The sequence below is a fragment of the Lepisosteus platostomus genome, chromosome 4 (genome assembly GCF_059453375.1).
Source record: "Lepisosteus platostomus isolate fLepPlt1 chromosome 4, fLepPlt1.hap1, whole genome shotgun sequence".
In the NCBI taxonomy this organism is placed as follows: domain Eukaryota; kingdom Metazoa; phylum Chordata; class Actinopteri; order Semionotiformes; family Lepisosteidae; genus Lepisosteus; species Lepisosteus platostomus.
The window spans coordinates 9,901,227-9,916,815 of record NC_142614.1 but is presented as its reverse complement, the minus strand read 5'-3'; the positions used below and the strand labels follow the sequence as shown (position 1 = coordinate 9,916,815).

General features: G+C 55.7%; 2 protein-coding genes and 1 long non-coding RNA gene across 4 annotated transcripts in view; 1 reads left to right on the top strand and 2 right to left on the bottom strand.

The window, feature by feature from the left end:
- The window catches only part of gigyf1a (GRB10 interacting GYF protein 1a), a 29,704-nt gene extending 23,016 nt beyond the window's left edge, over positions 1–6,688 (bottom strand). Inside the window, exons 1-5 of one of the 2 annotated variants that reach the window (XM_088628290.1) lie at positions 6,431–6,688; positions 2,213–2,737; positions 1,764–1,827; positions 691–820; positions 343–438 (exon numbers count right to left, since the gene is read on the bottom strand). In XM_088628290.1, coding sequence (XP_088484416.1) covers positions 343–438; positions 691–820; positions 1,764–1,798 — 261 coding nt within the window. In that variant the 5' untranslated portion in view covers positions 1,799–1,827; positions 2,213–2,737; positions 6,431–6,688. The remainder of the gene's footprint in view (positions 1–342; positions 439–690; positions 821–1,763; positions 1,828–2,212; positions 2,738–6,430) is intronic. The other variant, XM_088628291.1, reaches the window with a different exon arrangement.
- Positions 6,689–8,195: 1,507 nt separating this feature from the next.
- Positions 8,196–10,871, top strand: pop7 (POP7 homolog, ribonuclease P/MRP subunit). The gene is made up of 2 exons (XM_088628292.1): positions 8,196–8,356; positions 9,631–10,871. The coding sequence occupies exon 2, from the start codon at positions 9,635–9,637 to the stop codon at positions 10,082–10,084; it is 450 nt and encodes a 149-aa protein (XP_088484418.1). The 5' UTR covers positions 8,196–8,356; positions 9,631–9,634; the 3' UTR covers positions 10,085–10,871.
- Positions 10,872–11,248: 377 nt separating this feature from the next.
- Positions 11,249–14,233, bottom strand: LOC148672509 (uncharacterized). Its single transcript, XR_015935802.1, has 3 exons — positions 11,934–14,233; positions 11,692–11,816; positions 11,249–11,300 (listed from the first exon to the last, which is right to left on the bottom strand). It is a non-coding gene; the product is annotated as an uncharacterized LOC148672509 (long non-coding RNA).
- Between the last annotated feature and the right edge of the window lie 1,356 nt (positions 14,234–15,589).

The following is a 15,589-nucleotide window of genomic DNA, read 5'->3' as shown; positions in this document are numbered from 1 at the left end:
GCTCCCCACCTGAACACAACTGGTAAACAGTACCCAGTACTAAGCACTTCTGATCTTGTAAGACCTAAGAGCACGTTTACCAACCAGCCTGTGATGAAGAACTCGGCTGGAACAAAACCCGGAAGACAGAGCGTTCCTCCAGGCCCGGGACTGGGAAGCACTGCAGCAGGGACTTCGGCAGACACAAGCAGCATGTCTGTTTGTCTGTGCTTTAGCACCTCCATCTCCTGCCTCAGATTATCCCAGTGAAGTCAAGATCCCAGCGTGGTTCCCATACCACACGGCGGCCCCTGGGGACCATGGGCTTCCCGGGAAAAGGAGGCTGGGGCTCTCCTGCCTCACCTGCTCCTCCTCTGTCAGAGGCACCAGGGCCAGGGGCTGGAGAGGCTCCTCCTGGAGAATAGCAGCAAACTCCTTATCCTGCATCTCCTCTGGGACCTGGAGAGGGGACCGGCGCACAGGCCAGACGAGGGCAGCGAATGAAACAGGGGAAGAGAAGAGACGGGAGGGGAAAATATGTTAGAGGTATGGAGGAAAAGAAAATAAGAAAACAGGGCGACGAGGAGTGCTGTCAGAAATTTAGGAAGCCCAGATGATGACAGTAGTGCTTGTTCAAACCGGCTGACCTGAGCTCCTACTGCCCTATAGTGTGAGTGGCCAAATCAGCGAGACTGCAGGTCCAGCCCTCACCTTCTCTTCTTTAATGTAAAGTGCTAACATCTCCTCTCTGCCGTATCGGTACTCCGCCAGCTTGTACTTTGGCATCGCGGGAGAGGGGGGAGGTGACGTCACACTCCCCCCACTGGACAGTGCACGGAGCCTAGGGAGAGAGGCAGAGAGGGGTGGGCGTTAACATAGACACACTACATATGGAAAGAATAACTGCTAGAGATGGCACTGGACACTACAGTCCATTAACACTGCACTGAGATAGAGGGGTTAATACAGACACACTGGACACTACAGTCCATTAACACTGCACTGAGAGAGAGAGAGGGGTTAATACAGACACACTGGACACTACAGTCCATTAACACTGCACTGAGAGAGAGAGAGGGGTTAATACAGACACACTGGACACTACAGTCCATTAACACTGCACTGAGAGAGAGAGAGGGGTTAATACAGACACACTGGACACTACAGTCCATTAACACTGCACTGAGAGAGAGAGGGGGGTTAATACAGACACACTGGACACTACAGTCCATTAACACTGCACTGAGAGAGAGAGAGGTTAATACAGACACACTGGACACTACAGTCCATTAACACTGCACTGAGAGAGAGGGGTTAATACAGACACACTGGACACTACAGTCCATTAACACTGCACTGAGAGAGAGAGGGGTTAATACAGACACACTGGACACTACAGTCCATTAACACTGCACTGAGAGAGAGAGGGGTAATACAGACACACTGGACACTACAGTCCATTAACACTGCACTGAGCGAGAGAGGGGTTAATACATTCACACTGGACACTACAGTCCATTAACACTGCACTGAGAGAGAGGGGTTAATACAGACACACTGGACACTACAGTCCATTAAAACTGCACTGACAGAGAGGGGTTAATACAGACACACTGGACACTACAGTCCATTAACACTGCACTGAGAGAGAGGGGGGTTAATACAGACACACTGGACACTACAGTACATTAACATTGCACAGAGGGGGTTTGGTATACAGACACACTGAACACTGGGCACTGAATTTAGAGAACATCTCCCTGCCCCCCCAAGCAGCACCGTACCATTCTGGTCCGAAGTTAAGTGTCTCAGCAGTCATTGTCTTCTCCTCCACAGGGTGCTGACGTACTGATATTGAAGGAAAAAAATAAAAATGATTAAAATGGGCTTGCTGGCTCAACATTGATGTAATCATGGCAGAATTCTGCACACCATTTCCACCCCTGTCCTATCCCAACGCTAACGAGAGACGTGCCACTCCTCCAAGTGGCGCCAGCTCTCCTGTGGGGCCCCTGGCAGGGAAAGGTTGAGACATTTCATTGCCAGCAACTACTGCTGCACGCCATATTGTTGTGCATTTGATACATAAACTTTGATTTGATTTGAGACTGGCAGGGGAGCAGCACCCTCCTCCTCTGAGGTGTCTCCCCGCTGCCTGCGGGAACAGGGGGTGGCCTCTGCAGGCAGGTCACACGGGCGCTCCTGTGTGTGTGTGTGCCCGCGCGGTTCTTACCCTGTCCAGCGGAGAGGAGAGCCAGGGCCTCGAGGTTGTGCTGCGAGGGGGGAGGCAACGAAGGCAGCGTGGTTCCGATGCCCGGGTGAGAGACGGAAGGAGGGGGACCCCCCACAGGAGAGAATAGCTGCCTTAGTGGTGGGGGGCGGGGGTGGGGTGGGGGGGAGTGGGGAAAGGAGGAGAGAAAAGGGGGTCGCCGAGCGAAGGCCAAAAAACTGAAGCCGAGAAGGGGTGGAGACGACGGGCAACACCAAAGTAACGACCAGAAGCAGAGCAGTGCTGCCCTACCGAGACGAACTCAGACCTGAAGTGGTGGGCGAGTCTGTGGGGGGTGGGGGGGAGCCTGTGTATGTGCGTGTGGGGTGGGGGGGGGAGGGCGTGTGGGGGGGGGAGGCGGCGGCGCGTTGGCGTCTCTCTCGTTGTCCTGCGTCCGGCCCACTTCTCTCTGGGATGCGCCGTATTCGCCTCTCTCCTCGCTCTTCTCCCAGCGTGGTTTCGGCCGCCTGCTCCTTGTCTCCCGAATTCCTGGAAGGAAAGAACAGCAGGCGGTGGGGAGGGGAGCAGAGCAGATCCGACCAGGAAGGGGAAGGGGAGAGGAGAGCTTCAGGACTGCGCGGCAGGAAAGCCACTGGCAGTGCCAGCACGAAGGGCACGCCTGCGGTCAGGTACGCACACGAGGCTCAAAGAGAAACGGGAACCCGCGGGGCTCACTTGGGGTGCTAGCGGCTGAGCGATCCGGGGTGCCAGCGTGGTGAAGGCGCCACGGTCTCTTGGGAACTCCAGCTCCACAAACAGATGGATCCAGAATAAACCCCACTATCGAACGGTTTCAATGCAAACATCGAACCCAAAACAGGAAAAGGCGGAATGTCAGCTCCCCAGAGGGCAGAGAGCAACGGAGCTCGGGGGGAACGACTCCCCGACGCTGGCGGCACTCTGAAATCACGGGCACCACAGCCAGCCACAAGGGCGGCGCTGCTGCGCGCCAATCTGAGAATACTCCAGCAGCCACCCTGCAACTCACAACTGGAAACCCACTGGAGCTCAGCAGGTGTGAGCCTGGTCAGTACCTGGATGGGAGACCTCCTGGGAAAGCTAAGGCTGCTGCTGGAAGAGGTGTTAGTGGGGCCAGCAGGGGGCGCTCAGCCTGCGGTCCATGTGGGTCCTAATGCCCCAGTATTGTGACAGGGACACTATACTGTAAACAGGCCCCGTCCTTCGGGTGAGACATAAATCCAAGGTCCTGACTCTCTGTGGTCATTAAAAATCCCAGGGCATTTCTTGAAAACAGTAGGGGTGTTACCCCGGCGTCCTGGCCAAGCTTCCCCCTGGCCTTTACCAATCATGGCCTCCTAATAATCCCCCTCTCTGAACTGGCTTCATCACTCTGCTCTCCTCCCCACTGAGAGCTGGTGTGTGGTGAGCGTTCTGGCGCACTATGGCTGCGGTCGCATCATCCAGGTGGGGCTGCACATTGGTGGTGGTGGAGGGGATCCCCATTACCTGTAAAGCGCTTTGAGTGGAGTGTCCAGAAAAGCGTTATATAAGTGTAAGCAATAATAATTATTTTTATTAATAAATAATACTCCGGCAAGCTCAAGCCCACTTTTCTTCAGAGGCTCTGTGCCAACTCGGGACTGGCATTCAGTGGGGCTAATTCAGTGTGGCAGGAACCATACTGGGTCCAGGGATCCGGGATCGGTGGTCTGCAGAAGTCCAGCTGGGCTCGGATCAAGCTCGGACCATCACTGGCCATGCAGCTCAGGGCCACACGCCTCCTGCCCTCTCAGAGCGATAACCGAGTTCTCTTCATCCCTTTTACTCCTGACAATGTAAAACAGTCCACTATTCTGCCCAGCAGAAGGCCCAAGGCCAGCCAGCTGCATTCAAGTTAATGTAGTATCTAAAAGACACGAGCTCAGGCTCAAACCACTGTGACAGCTCCTGTTGTAAATGGCTAATTTTTTTACCACTATTTTGGCAGCATAACGGACTCCCACTGGACTGCAGTTTGATCCACTGCAGGGTTTAGAGTGTGTCAGACTCAAATGACACAACTGGGCCAGGTCTGGCCAATTACAGGAGGCTCTTCTATAAAGGCAACAGCAGGTGCTGGAGCATTCAAGCGGTCAATTTGCCAGTTCTGTCCCTCTCCTCTCACACTCACCCCGAATTCAACAGCACACACACACATTGTCACACCTGACTGTACTGTAGACACTGCTAGAGCCACTGCTGTCCCTCTCCTCTCACACTCACCCTGAATTCACCAGCACACACACACACTGTCACACCTGACTGTACTGTAGACACTGCTAGAGCCACTGCTGTCCCTCTGCTCTCACACTCACCCTGAATTCACCAACACACACACACATAAACTGTCACACCTGACTGTGCTGTAGACACTGCTAGAGCCACTGCTGTCCCTCTCCTCTCACACTCCCTCTGAATTCACCAGCACACACACACACTGTCACACCTGACTGTACTGTAGACACTGCTAGAGCCACTGCTGTCCCTCTCCTCTCACACTCACCCTGAATTCACCAGCACACACACACTGTCACATCCTGCTGCGAACTGTAACACAGCAGACACTGATAGAACCACCACTGACAAGAAAATATGAACATTTCAGTCTTAAAAAACTGTGCTTTGAAGTCTCATGGTATTCTCATCATCATCTCAATAGTTACCCTCCTCCAAAGCAATGCCTTAAAGAAATGAACAAAACACTCTGAACAGACAAAATCATACAAACGTGCCTTAAAGTAAAGTACTGAACAGCTGAAAAAGAAACTCAATCCTCCCCCTAAAGGCAACACTGCTTTGTTGCTGACCAGCCCAGCTCCAGATCCGGACAACTATACTGGTTTAAACCATCAGAGAGAACAGTGTGTCACTGGTCCAGGCGGAGACCGAGTAATGAAGAAACCCAGGTCTCAGTGCATCACTTTCGTGAGTGCTCGGTCACCGAGGGGCACCTAACTCAGGATTTCATCGCAGCGCAGGGCCGTCCACTTTCCAATAAGTACTGAATCGACCCTTGATTGCTGAATTCGCTCCGATCGATAACGAAGGATCAGCCGGAGAGTAGGCTTTAATGAGATAAGATAGATCAGATTTTTATCGTCCCCTGAGGGATTTTTTTTTATGGATGACGGGGAGCGCAGGTGCCGGGCCTGACAGCCCCCTGCCAAAAACAACGTCCGTGCGGGACCAGACCTCCACGGACCGCACGCAGAAAATCACCCAGCTCCCTGAACCACAGGCCAGCGCCAGCTCGCAGGGATCGGAGTGCGCGCACTGCCCTGCGCGGTTTTAGCGCATCCAAACAAAACTTCAAAACACAAAAACTCGCCGCCGCCACCACAAACCCGTCTGCACCTTGGTACGGTGACAAGCACCTCAGGGGGGACAGTCCTAGCTTGCGGGGCGCTGCACGGCGCCCCCCGAAAACTGCCCGTCCCCACCCCACACGCCAGGCTCCCGGACCCACTGCGCGGCTGCAGTCCGTCACCTCCACGGCGTCAGAACAGGCGCACCATCGGCACCGTGAACACCGACACGACCCGCTCTGCGCTCACGCCGCCCCGCCAGCCCTGCCGCCCGGTCTTGATTAACGCATGAGCGGCGCAGGAAACGCAGCACCACCTTGTTACAACACCAGCACCGATGGCAGAAGCAGCTGCAGCTGCGGCGACGTCCCAGCAGCGGCCTACCCTGCGCGGTGCAAAGCGACGTTACTGAGGCTGTCGTGGGAGGAACAAACTAAAAACAAACAAACCCGTGCAAGTTCCAAAAAAGACGGGTGTCGCACAGCTGTGCACGCCGGGCGATCCTGCACCGATCCAGCCCCCGAGATTCCCGGTCGGGAGAGAGGGGGCCCGACGCTGCAGGCCTTCCAGCAGGGAGGGGGAGGAGGAGGAGGAGGAGGGGGGGGGGGCGGGGTGTGAGAGGCACTGACCCCCTCCCGCCCACCTCCCCTCCCCGCCGGCCGCCCCTCCAACTCTACCCCGCTGCTCTCGCCGCGGCCTTCACCTGCTCTCGGTCTTTCCTCCTGCCCTTTCATCCCCACGACGAGGCGAAAGAAACCCTCAATCCGCGCAAGACTTAGAGCCCCCCAAACAGACAAACCGCACCCCTGTCGCTTACACACACACCTCCTCCTAAAAAATACAGTTAAACCCGGGAAGAAGCAAGTCTGGCGCTTACCTGCGTTTTGTTTATGTTCCCGACTTGAGTTTTTTAAATGTATTTCTCTCTCCTTGAATTATTTTGTTCGTCTTCTTTCCGCTGTCTCGATTTTTTTTCCTCCGCCGGATTACTCGCTGCTATTATTATTAATAACTATTATTACTACTGTTGTTTTAAATTCTATTTTTAAATGCAAGTAGTATCCAACAGTCGTTGCGCGTTTGTCGCTGTGCTCGCTCGCTCCTTGTTTGTGTTTTAAAAAAAGATGGCCGTCCTACTCGCGCCACGTGATAGGGGAGCTCGAGAAGCTGAGTTTTTCCCCGAACCACAGAAGTCGCCCCCTGTCACGTGATATATGATCCAGCAGGGTTGGAGGATGCCGCGCGGCTCCGGCTTCTAACTCTGTTTTTTCACTTAATGCGCCAGCATAATGTGTGGAGTGCTGTTCATGTGGACCCCTTAACTAAAGCCAGCTTGCAATGAAAAACACGAAAGGCCCTCCAGGACCAGGACTAGACAGCTTGCTTTAAAGAGACCTGGAGAGACTGCAGACACATTGACCCCTCCAGAACCAGGACTGGACAGCCCTGCTTTAAAGAGACCTGGAGAGACTGCAGACAACTGACCCCTCCAGGACCAGGACTGGAAAGCCCTGCTTTAAAGAGACCAGGAGAGACTGCAGACACACTGACCCCTCCAGAACCAGGACTGGACAGCCCTGCTTTAAAGAGACCTGGAGAGACTGTAGACACACTGACCCCTCCAGGACCAGGACTGGACAGCCCTGCTTTAAACAGACCAGGAGAGACTGCAGACACACTGACTCCTCCAGGACCAGGACTCGACAGCCTTGCATTAACTGTACAAGAAGCCTTTTCCTTGCTCTGCAGCAGGTGAAGGTTTAAAGGGACCTGCAAGCCCCAGAGCTGGGCGCCTCTGATTTAAATACACCTCTTTCAGCAGCATTCAGGGCAGAGAACGGATGACATATCTTCACACAAAGGACAGTGGGTTTCTGGAAAACGTTGCCCAAGAGCTCTGTTGAAGCTGATTCCCCTGGATCTTATAAGAAAGGGCTGGATAGGATTTGTGGCTCATTAGCAATCCAATTAGCACGAGGGGCAGAGGGGCCTGCTCACTTTTGTAACTCTTTGTATGCACTTGTGCGCTTGTGAAGTGACCCTCCTGTCAGCTGGGAGAACGTTGTGCAAGTCAACTCATACGCTTCATTCCTCCTTCGCCTCTGCAGATCTGGAAACTCCCTTCTGGGACTATTGGAAAACGCGCATGGCTGCGTCCATCACAGGCCTGACCAGGTGGTGCTTGCATGTTCTGCCTCCGGTCTGGTTTCTGAAAGGTCACTCTCAGGTCACTTTCCCGCCTCCCCTCTCATGCGTGAGCCTGGGTCTCGTCTCTCTCACACACAGCTGGTTTCCAGACACCGGGCACTTATAAAATCCACCTCCATAGCATCGGCTTAAACTTCCTCCTCTAGATGCCAGAGCAGCACATATTTTTAGGGAAAAAATTCAATATGTAGCTAAAATAACTTTAAAAATCCATCAGCCATTGTATGAAGTTCCATAATTCAACACTTTTATGCCACATAGAGGTACTTCTTGCCGTTTCAGATGGCTATTGGACTTCAAACTTAAATCAATTAAGTTTTTCAGGGGGTTCACATACTGTATCTATATATAGACGCTAACTCCTCGTTGTCATGCATTTGTTGGTCGCTGTGGCGTCCGTCTATTAACGTTGTCCTACCGGGGCTTTCCGCCTTTCCGGGTCGGACCAGTTCAGCGGTGTCGCTCTAAAACCCTTCCTTCTCTCTGCATGCGAAGCCCCAGGACAGGGAGCCGAGACCGCTGTCCGGGTCGCAACAGCACGAACGACACCACCGACGTCGATCTGTAGTCTTCAGTTCTCTCACTTGGAGAAAAGGTCAGTGGTTTCGTTGTGCAAAATAAAAGACAAAAACAAACGAACTAGCTGAACCAATGCCAGGAGCCGTTTTAAGTAACCGCAAAGAGGTGGGCCACGTCATCTGCACCGATGTTTCCTGACGCGTTAAGCCGCCAGAGAAGCTCACCTAATCGGCCTTCACCAGGGCATAAAGCCCCCTCCCAACTTAACTCGCTTTCTTAAGGCAGAAAGAAATGTTGTATGTTCACTGTGCTGTCGTCCGATTTCACTAAAGAGCGCGAACACGTTTATTACGAAAACGTGAGAGTAAAACCGATGAAGCCGAGACTTTGAATGATGAAATCAGGAGGATGTTATTCCGGAACTTTTCGGAACACATTTGCCAGCAACAGAACTCTTCATAAAATGTATTGCTCTTTTTGCTACGACTTGCGTGTCGTCCTGGGATTGTTTTCATTTTGTTTGGCATTACTGTATCTCTCCATTCATGGCTGTGCAGACCAGCAAAGAAATTCTGTCTCTTCTCCCTTAAAATGACACATTCCCTGCGTTTCGCCGCGTAATTCCAAATTCAAATACATTTGGTGTAAACATAGGCTAAAAGCTTTGGAGGCGTCTGACAATCGACCAACAATAACAGTAACAGTAAACCAACTGGATGTGTAAGTCTTACTGACAAAGTCATCATAAATGTATTCCATTGAATATTTAAAGATTAGGCAAAAAAATATGTACAGTACATGTTTCTGCAGTTTCACATAAAGAATAAAACCCAGGTTTAACCCAGGAATTCTCTACCTTGGTGTTCTCCTTCATATATAAAAAAGACAGTACACATACTCCCGTTTATGACTACATTTGTACAGAGAGGAGTGTGACGATATTCTACATAAAGGCAACAGTAGACCCTGGAGGGGTCAGTGTGTCTATATGATTGCATATATATTGCTGGATATTAATGTATTAGCCAATATTGTTCACAAAGTAATTATGTTTTAACACAACACCAACTCCCTCTACCTGCTCCTCCTCCATCTCTCTCTCTGTCTGCTCCTCTCCCTCTCTCTCTGCCTGGTCCTCTCTCCCTGCCTGCTCCTCTCTCTCTCTCTATCCCTCTCTCTCCCTGCCTGCTCCTCTCCCTCTCTCTGCCTGCTCCTCTCTCCCCCTCTCCCTCTCTCCCTGCCTGCTCCTCTCTCCCCCTCTCCCTCTCTCCCTGCCTGCTCCTCTCTCCCCCTCTCCCTCTCTCTCTCTGCCTGCTCCTCTCTCCCTCTCTCTGCCTGCTCCTGTTCCAGTGTGATGGCGGATCCCCGGAGTCCTGTGTCTGTCCCTGCCAGTGGAGGCACTGCCCGGCCACTGGGGGGCGCTGGCGAGGTGGAGATGGACCCCGTGGAGTTCACCCTGCGGAAGCGGCTCCCGCGCAAGCTGCCGCGCCGCCGCAACGACGTCTACGTCAACATGAAGACCGACTTCCGCGCCCAGCTGGCCCGCTGCCAGAAGCTGCTGGAGGGCGGCGGGCAGCGGGAGATCTGCGTGCACGGCCTGGGCCTGGCCATCAACCGCGCCATCAACATCGCGCTGCAGCTGCAGGCCGCCAGCCAGGGGGCGCTGCAGATCGCCGCCAACACCTCCACCGTGGAGCTGGTGGACGACCTGGAGCCCGAGGACGAGGAGGGGGGCGAGCCGCTGACCCGCACGCGCAACAACTCCGCCATCCACATTAAGGTCTTCTACGGCGAGGGGCACTGAGGGGACTGGAGCGGGCAGGGACGCGCTGACCGGTCCCGCAGGGTCTCCGGTCCCGGGGCATTCTGGCTCTCGGAGGACAGCGCGTTGGGAGATCCCATCTGCACGCGGTGTTGCACTGATCCGCGGCAGGACGGCCCAGGCTCCTGATCGCTCCCTGCGTGCCCCCCCCCCAGCTGGTCTCTGAGCAGGTCGTCACTTCTCGGCCGTTGCTGTGGTTTAATGACTGCTGGGACAAGAGCTGACAGCCTGATCACACCGCCGCGCTGCTGGAGAAGGTGCGTGGGTCCTGCTGGGTGGGGTGGGCCTGCGCAGGCCCAGCGTCCTTTCTGCCCCATCGCCCTTTTTCCAGGCGAGGGCCTTGACTCTGTGCCGTGAACAGGACGAGGCTGGAATCTGAGCAGCAGCCTTTCCCTGACGGTGTCGGCCAAGGAGATGCTGTGCAAAAAGAATGACGCTGATAGAGTAGTTTTCATCCCATCGGCAGTCGTGTCGTGTTTCATGTCGTGAGACATCAGCGAAAACGGACTTGCGTTCCGGGAGCGGGTTTGTCCTGAGGGATCCAGGAAGGAGTGGGTGCCTCAGGTCCGCTTGGATTCAGGCTGGAAAGGCAGAGCAGTGAGGCGGACGGAGGGGGGTGACCAGTGCAGAGCTGCAGTGCTTGGCTGTTCGTGTGTATTTCAGCCCCTGGGAGGTCATGGGTACATCCGTGTGGGCACACTTGACACGGGACGGTTGTTTTGTTTCTGATTGTTCCTCTGTAAATAAAAGTATTTTCTGTTTGACCGAAGCCCCTGGCATCTCTTAGGATTGGTATGTCAATAATCCAACAGTAGGTAAGGCAGATTCCCAAGCCTGCTGCTTGCACTTGCAGACATTTACACCAACAGGTCTGTGGAGGCCAGGTTATACTACAGGATGCCTTTCTGATTTCATCAGTACCATAAGTGCAAGAGCCTCCTTCAGCTGGTAATACCTGGGGTGGATCAGCTCCTGCTGTGCAGTGAGAACCTGATGGCAATCGCTGTAAAACCCGGAGTGGATCAGACTGCTGTGCAATGGGAGACTGATTGACCATACTATAAAACCTGGAGTGGGAGTCTAATTTGTTTGTGTGTGTTCTTTGTGCTTCACCATTCTTTGCTGTAAGCTTCCTTTCCCAGCTGATAATTAACTCAATTACAGTCTTGTATTAGTTCAGGTGGTCAGCATGCGTAGGCTGCAAAGGAACAAGTAATAGGTTTCAGGTGAAGAAGAAGAAGGCTTCACGGCCAAAAAGTTTTGTTTTCTTTCTTGTCTTTTCAGCATGGAATAAACCTATTGTTCCTTTACAGTCTTGTATATCCTATGTAATAATTTAATATTATCACTAGGGGGCACTCACGCAGTAGCATCTAGAAGGTCTGCATCTCAATAGTTCATGCAAACATCGGAGGAAATAAAAGTCAGGTCATCCATACCTTTGTAAACTGGTGCTGCATTTGTTAAAAATGAGCAAAACAATCTCGCTCATCCGTAACTTCACATTAACACACATCACCATCAGATCTGTAGAGACTGTAAAGACACTCAGTCCAGCTCATCTGTAGCTTCACATTCACACTCATCACCATTAGATCTGTAGAGACTGTAAAGACAGTTTCTGCAGTCCAGGTCCTCTGCAGCTTCACGTTAACACTGTTTTTTGTACTTCACACTGATCCTTTCCTTTCAAACACCTCTGCCTTTTGTAGACCTAGGAATAAAAGCAGCTTGTTAGTCCTGTAACTCTGGAACTGCTGAATCAGCAGGTCCCACCCACTTTGGGAAATGAAATACTACAAGAGGATAAGGAACAGGCAGGCTGAATCACCTTTGTACGACAGCAGGGACTGGAACCCACAACCTTCCAGCTGGATCCCCCTCTCTGAACTGCTTCATCACTCTGTTCTCCTCCCTACCGAGTGCTGGTGTGTGGGAAGAGTACTGGTGCACTATGGCTGCCATCGCATCATCCAGGTGGGGGTGCACTCTGGTGGTGCTTGAGGGGATCCCCAATAACTGTAAGAGTGGAGTGTCCAGAAAAGCGCTATATAAGTGTAAGGAATTATAATAATAATAATTATTATTATTATTATTATGAGAGACCGAGCATCCTATTGCTACATAAAATTAAAATACTGGGGCAAGTGAACAAGGGGTTAGTTTTCTAAGAGCAGCAAGGTGGGGGTCTCCACTCCACAAGTCCCTCTGTCCCAGCTGGCGGAGAGGCGGTGGTGAGGGGTGTCAGGGTTCAGGTTTTCTTCAGGACGGCGACCACAGGTCTGGGCGATTGTTCTGTCCCTGCTCCTCGCACCCCAACTCCACGCCGCGCTGTGGACGAGAGTCCTGCTCTTGATTTTGGAGAGAGAGAGAGAGAGAACGGAGGGAGGGGGAGCAGGTTCCTAATACTCTGGATGATGACTGAGTCAGGGGCCATGCCGTGACAGAGAGGGGCAGACAGCGGCCGTCCGGTCTTCAGGAGACGCGGGCCAGTGTTTGCTTGTTTACTGTGCTATTCAGACCGCGCCGGTGTGGGGCTGTGCATTGTCACTCTGCGGCTCAGTTCCTGGGCCAGGGCTGTGCCGGAGCCGGAGCCGGAGCCAGCGCGAGGGTTATAAAAAGAAGCCCCGCGCGGGCCGGGGAGCGAAATACCAAAACCCTGTGGTAACTCAACACCCCCCCCCACTCCTCCTCCTCACTGTTTATTCTGACTGCGCGATGAGCCCCTCGTCACCTCGGCGAGCAGAGCCGGCGTATTTATAGCAGGGTCGCGGGGAAACAATCGAGAGGTCAGCCAAGGCGCAGACGGAGACAGGCGCGGGACGGCGCTGGCCAGTCCTGCCCCCCCCCCCGCCGAGCCCGAGCCGAAGCCGAGAGGCAGGGTCTGTAGGTCTCTGCTGTTTTTAGCCGAGGAGTGGGGAGGGAGGGGGCGCTGATCAGCACGCCATCTACACCGCATCCTGTCCTGTCCGCCTAGCAGCACAGTCTGTGGCGGGGCCCAGGCCTGTGGGACCCTACCAGAACCCAGTGGGGACCCTGGCCCAGTGTCCTCTGGTTCGGGCCTTCTGCTCGTCAGGTGTCTGTAGCGGGAACCAGCCCGAGAGCCAAGAACACTGCCATCAGAGTCTCTCCCCCTCCCCAGTCTCCAGTCCCCCTGGCACGGCTCGGCTGGCGAATACTGGGGGTGTGGAGGCAGCCGGTGGGGGAGGGACGTTGTTCTCCCCCTCCAGCCGCGGGCAGGTTATGTCTTTCGCCCCACTGGACGTTACTCCCAGCCGTGGGGCCGCACATCCTCCTTTTCCTGGAGCAGAGAAGGCCGAGTGGATCCTGAGAGAACACTGACAGAGCTGGCCCAGGGGAGCCGAGAGCCAGGAGGGAAACAGGCACCAGAGCACGAGGGGAAAACACCAGGAACTGCCTTTAGAACTGAGAACAGAAAGAACTTCTTTACACAGAGCATGGTGGGGGTGTGGAACAAGCTACACAGCCATGTTGCTGAAGTCGGTAACCAGGCTCCTTTCAAGAAACAGCTAGATGCTCAGATACTCCATCCGGGACAGGGTGTGGTTGTTTACACAAAGGGTGGTGGGAGAGTGAGGCAAGCTAGCCCGCCATGTCCTTGGATTAATTAGCCTCACGTTCGTATCCTGTCTCACGATCTTATGATGTCGCTGCTCTGGGGTTGGCGTGCGCTGGCCTGCAATCCTGGCGTGGCTCTGTCTCTGGAGGGGTTCAGAGGTGAGGTGAGTCACAGAGGCACCCGGACGCTGGACCCTCCGGACCTCCGAGGGGCTGCGTCTTTGCCGCGGCGGCCCGAGAACGTGAGCACCGATAAGACTGAGCGGGCTGAACGGATGTCCCATTTCAGGACGGGCACGTGCAGGCAGCACCGGCGCCGTGTTTCAGACTGTCAGGAATCCCCCAGCGGTTAGAACAACAAACAACCCCCCGAACCCAGGCCGGCGCTCACGATTGATTTTTACTTATCTGTCTGCCTCCTGTTCAGAGCGCCTGTTTGCTCGTGGGCTGCAGGGGCGGCCGGCGCAGGGGGCCTGGGGTACGTGTGGCGGGACATGTCCAACTGCAGGGGGCAGGGGGCGGGGAACTGTATGGCTGTAGGGCAGGGGGCTGTGGGGCTGTGGGGCTGTGGGGCTGTAGAGCAGGGGGCAGGGGGCAGGGGGCTGTGGGGCTGTAGAGCAGGGGGCAGGAGGTTGTGGGGCTGTGGGGCTGTGGGGCTGTGAGGCTGTAGGGCAGGGGGCAGGGGGCTGTGGGGCTGTGTGGCTGTGGGGCTGTAGAGCAGGGGGCAGGGGGCTGTGGGGCTGTGGGGCTGTGGGGCTGTGGGGCTGTAGAGCAGGGGGCAGGGGGCTGTGGGGCTGTGGGGCTGTGGGGCTGTAGAGCAGGGGGCAGGGGGCAGGGGGCTGTGGGGCTGTGGGGCTGTAGAGCAGGGGGCAGGGGGCAGGGGGCTGTGGGGCTGTGGGGCTGTAGGGCAGGGGGCAGGGGGCTGTGGGGCTGTGTGGCTGTGGGGCTGTAGAGCAGGGGGCAGGGGGCTGTGGGGCTGTGGGGCTGTGTGGCTGTGGGGCTGTAGAGCAGGGGGCAGGGGGTTGTGGGGCTGTGTGGCTGTAGGGCAGGGGGCTGTGGGGCTGTGGGACTGTGGGGCTGTAGAGCAGGGGGCAGGGGGCTGTGGGGCTGTGGGGCTGTATGGCTGTGGGGCTGTGGGGCTGTAGGGCAGGGGGCAGGGGGCTGTAGGGCAGGGGGCTGTGGGGCTGTGGGGCTGTAGGGCAGGGGGCAGGGGGTTGTGGGGCTGTGGGGCTGTAGGGCAGGGGGCAGGGAGCTGTGGGGCTGTGGGGCTGTAGAGCAGGGGGCAGGGGGCAGGGGGCTGTGGGGCTGTAGAGCAGGGGGCTGTGGGGCTGTGGGGCTGTGGGGCTGTGGGGCAGGGGGCAGGGGGCTGTGGGGCTGTAGGGCAGGGGGCAGGGGGCTGTGGGGCTGTGTGGCTGTGGGGCTGTAGAGCAGGGGGCAGGGGGCTGTGGGGCTGTGGGGCTGTGGGGCTGTGGGGCAGGGGGCAGGGGGCAGGGGGCTGTGGGGCTGTAGAGCAGGGGGCAGGGGGTTGTGGGGCTGTGGGGCCGTAGGGCAGGGGGCAGGGGGCAGGGGGCTGTGGGGCTGTAGAGCAGGGGGCTGTGGGGCTGTGGGGCTGTGGCGCTGTAGAGCAGGGGGCTGTGGGGCTGTGGGACTGTGGGGCTGTAGAGCAGGGGGCAGGGGGCTGTGGGGCTGTGGGGCTGTGGGACTGTGGGGCTGTGGGGCTGTGGGGCTGTAGAGCAGGAGGCAGGGGGCTGTGGGGCTGTGGGGCTGTGGGACTGTGGGGCTGTGGGGCTGTAGAGCAGGAGGCAGGGGGCTGTGGGGCTGTGGGGCTGTGGGACTGTGGGGCTGTGGGGCTGTAGAGCAGGGGGCAGGGGGCTGTGGGGCTGTAGAGCAGGGGGCAGGGGGCTGTGG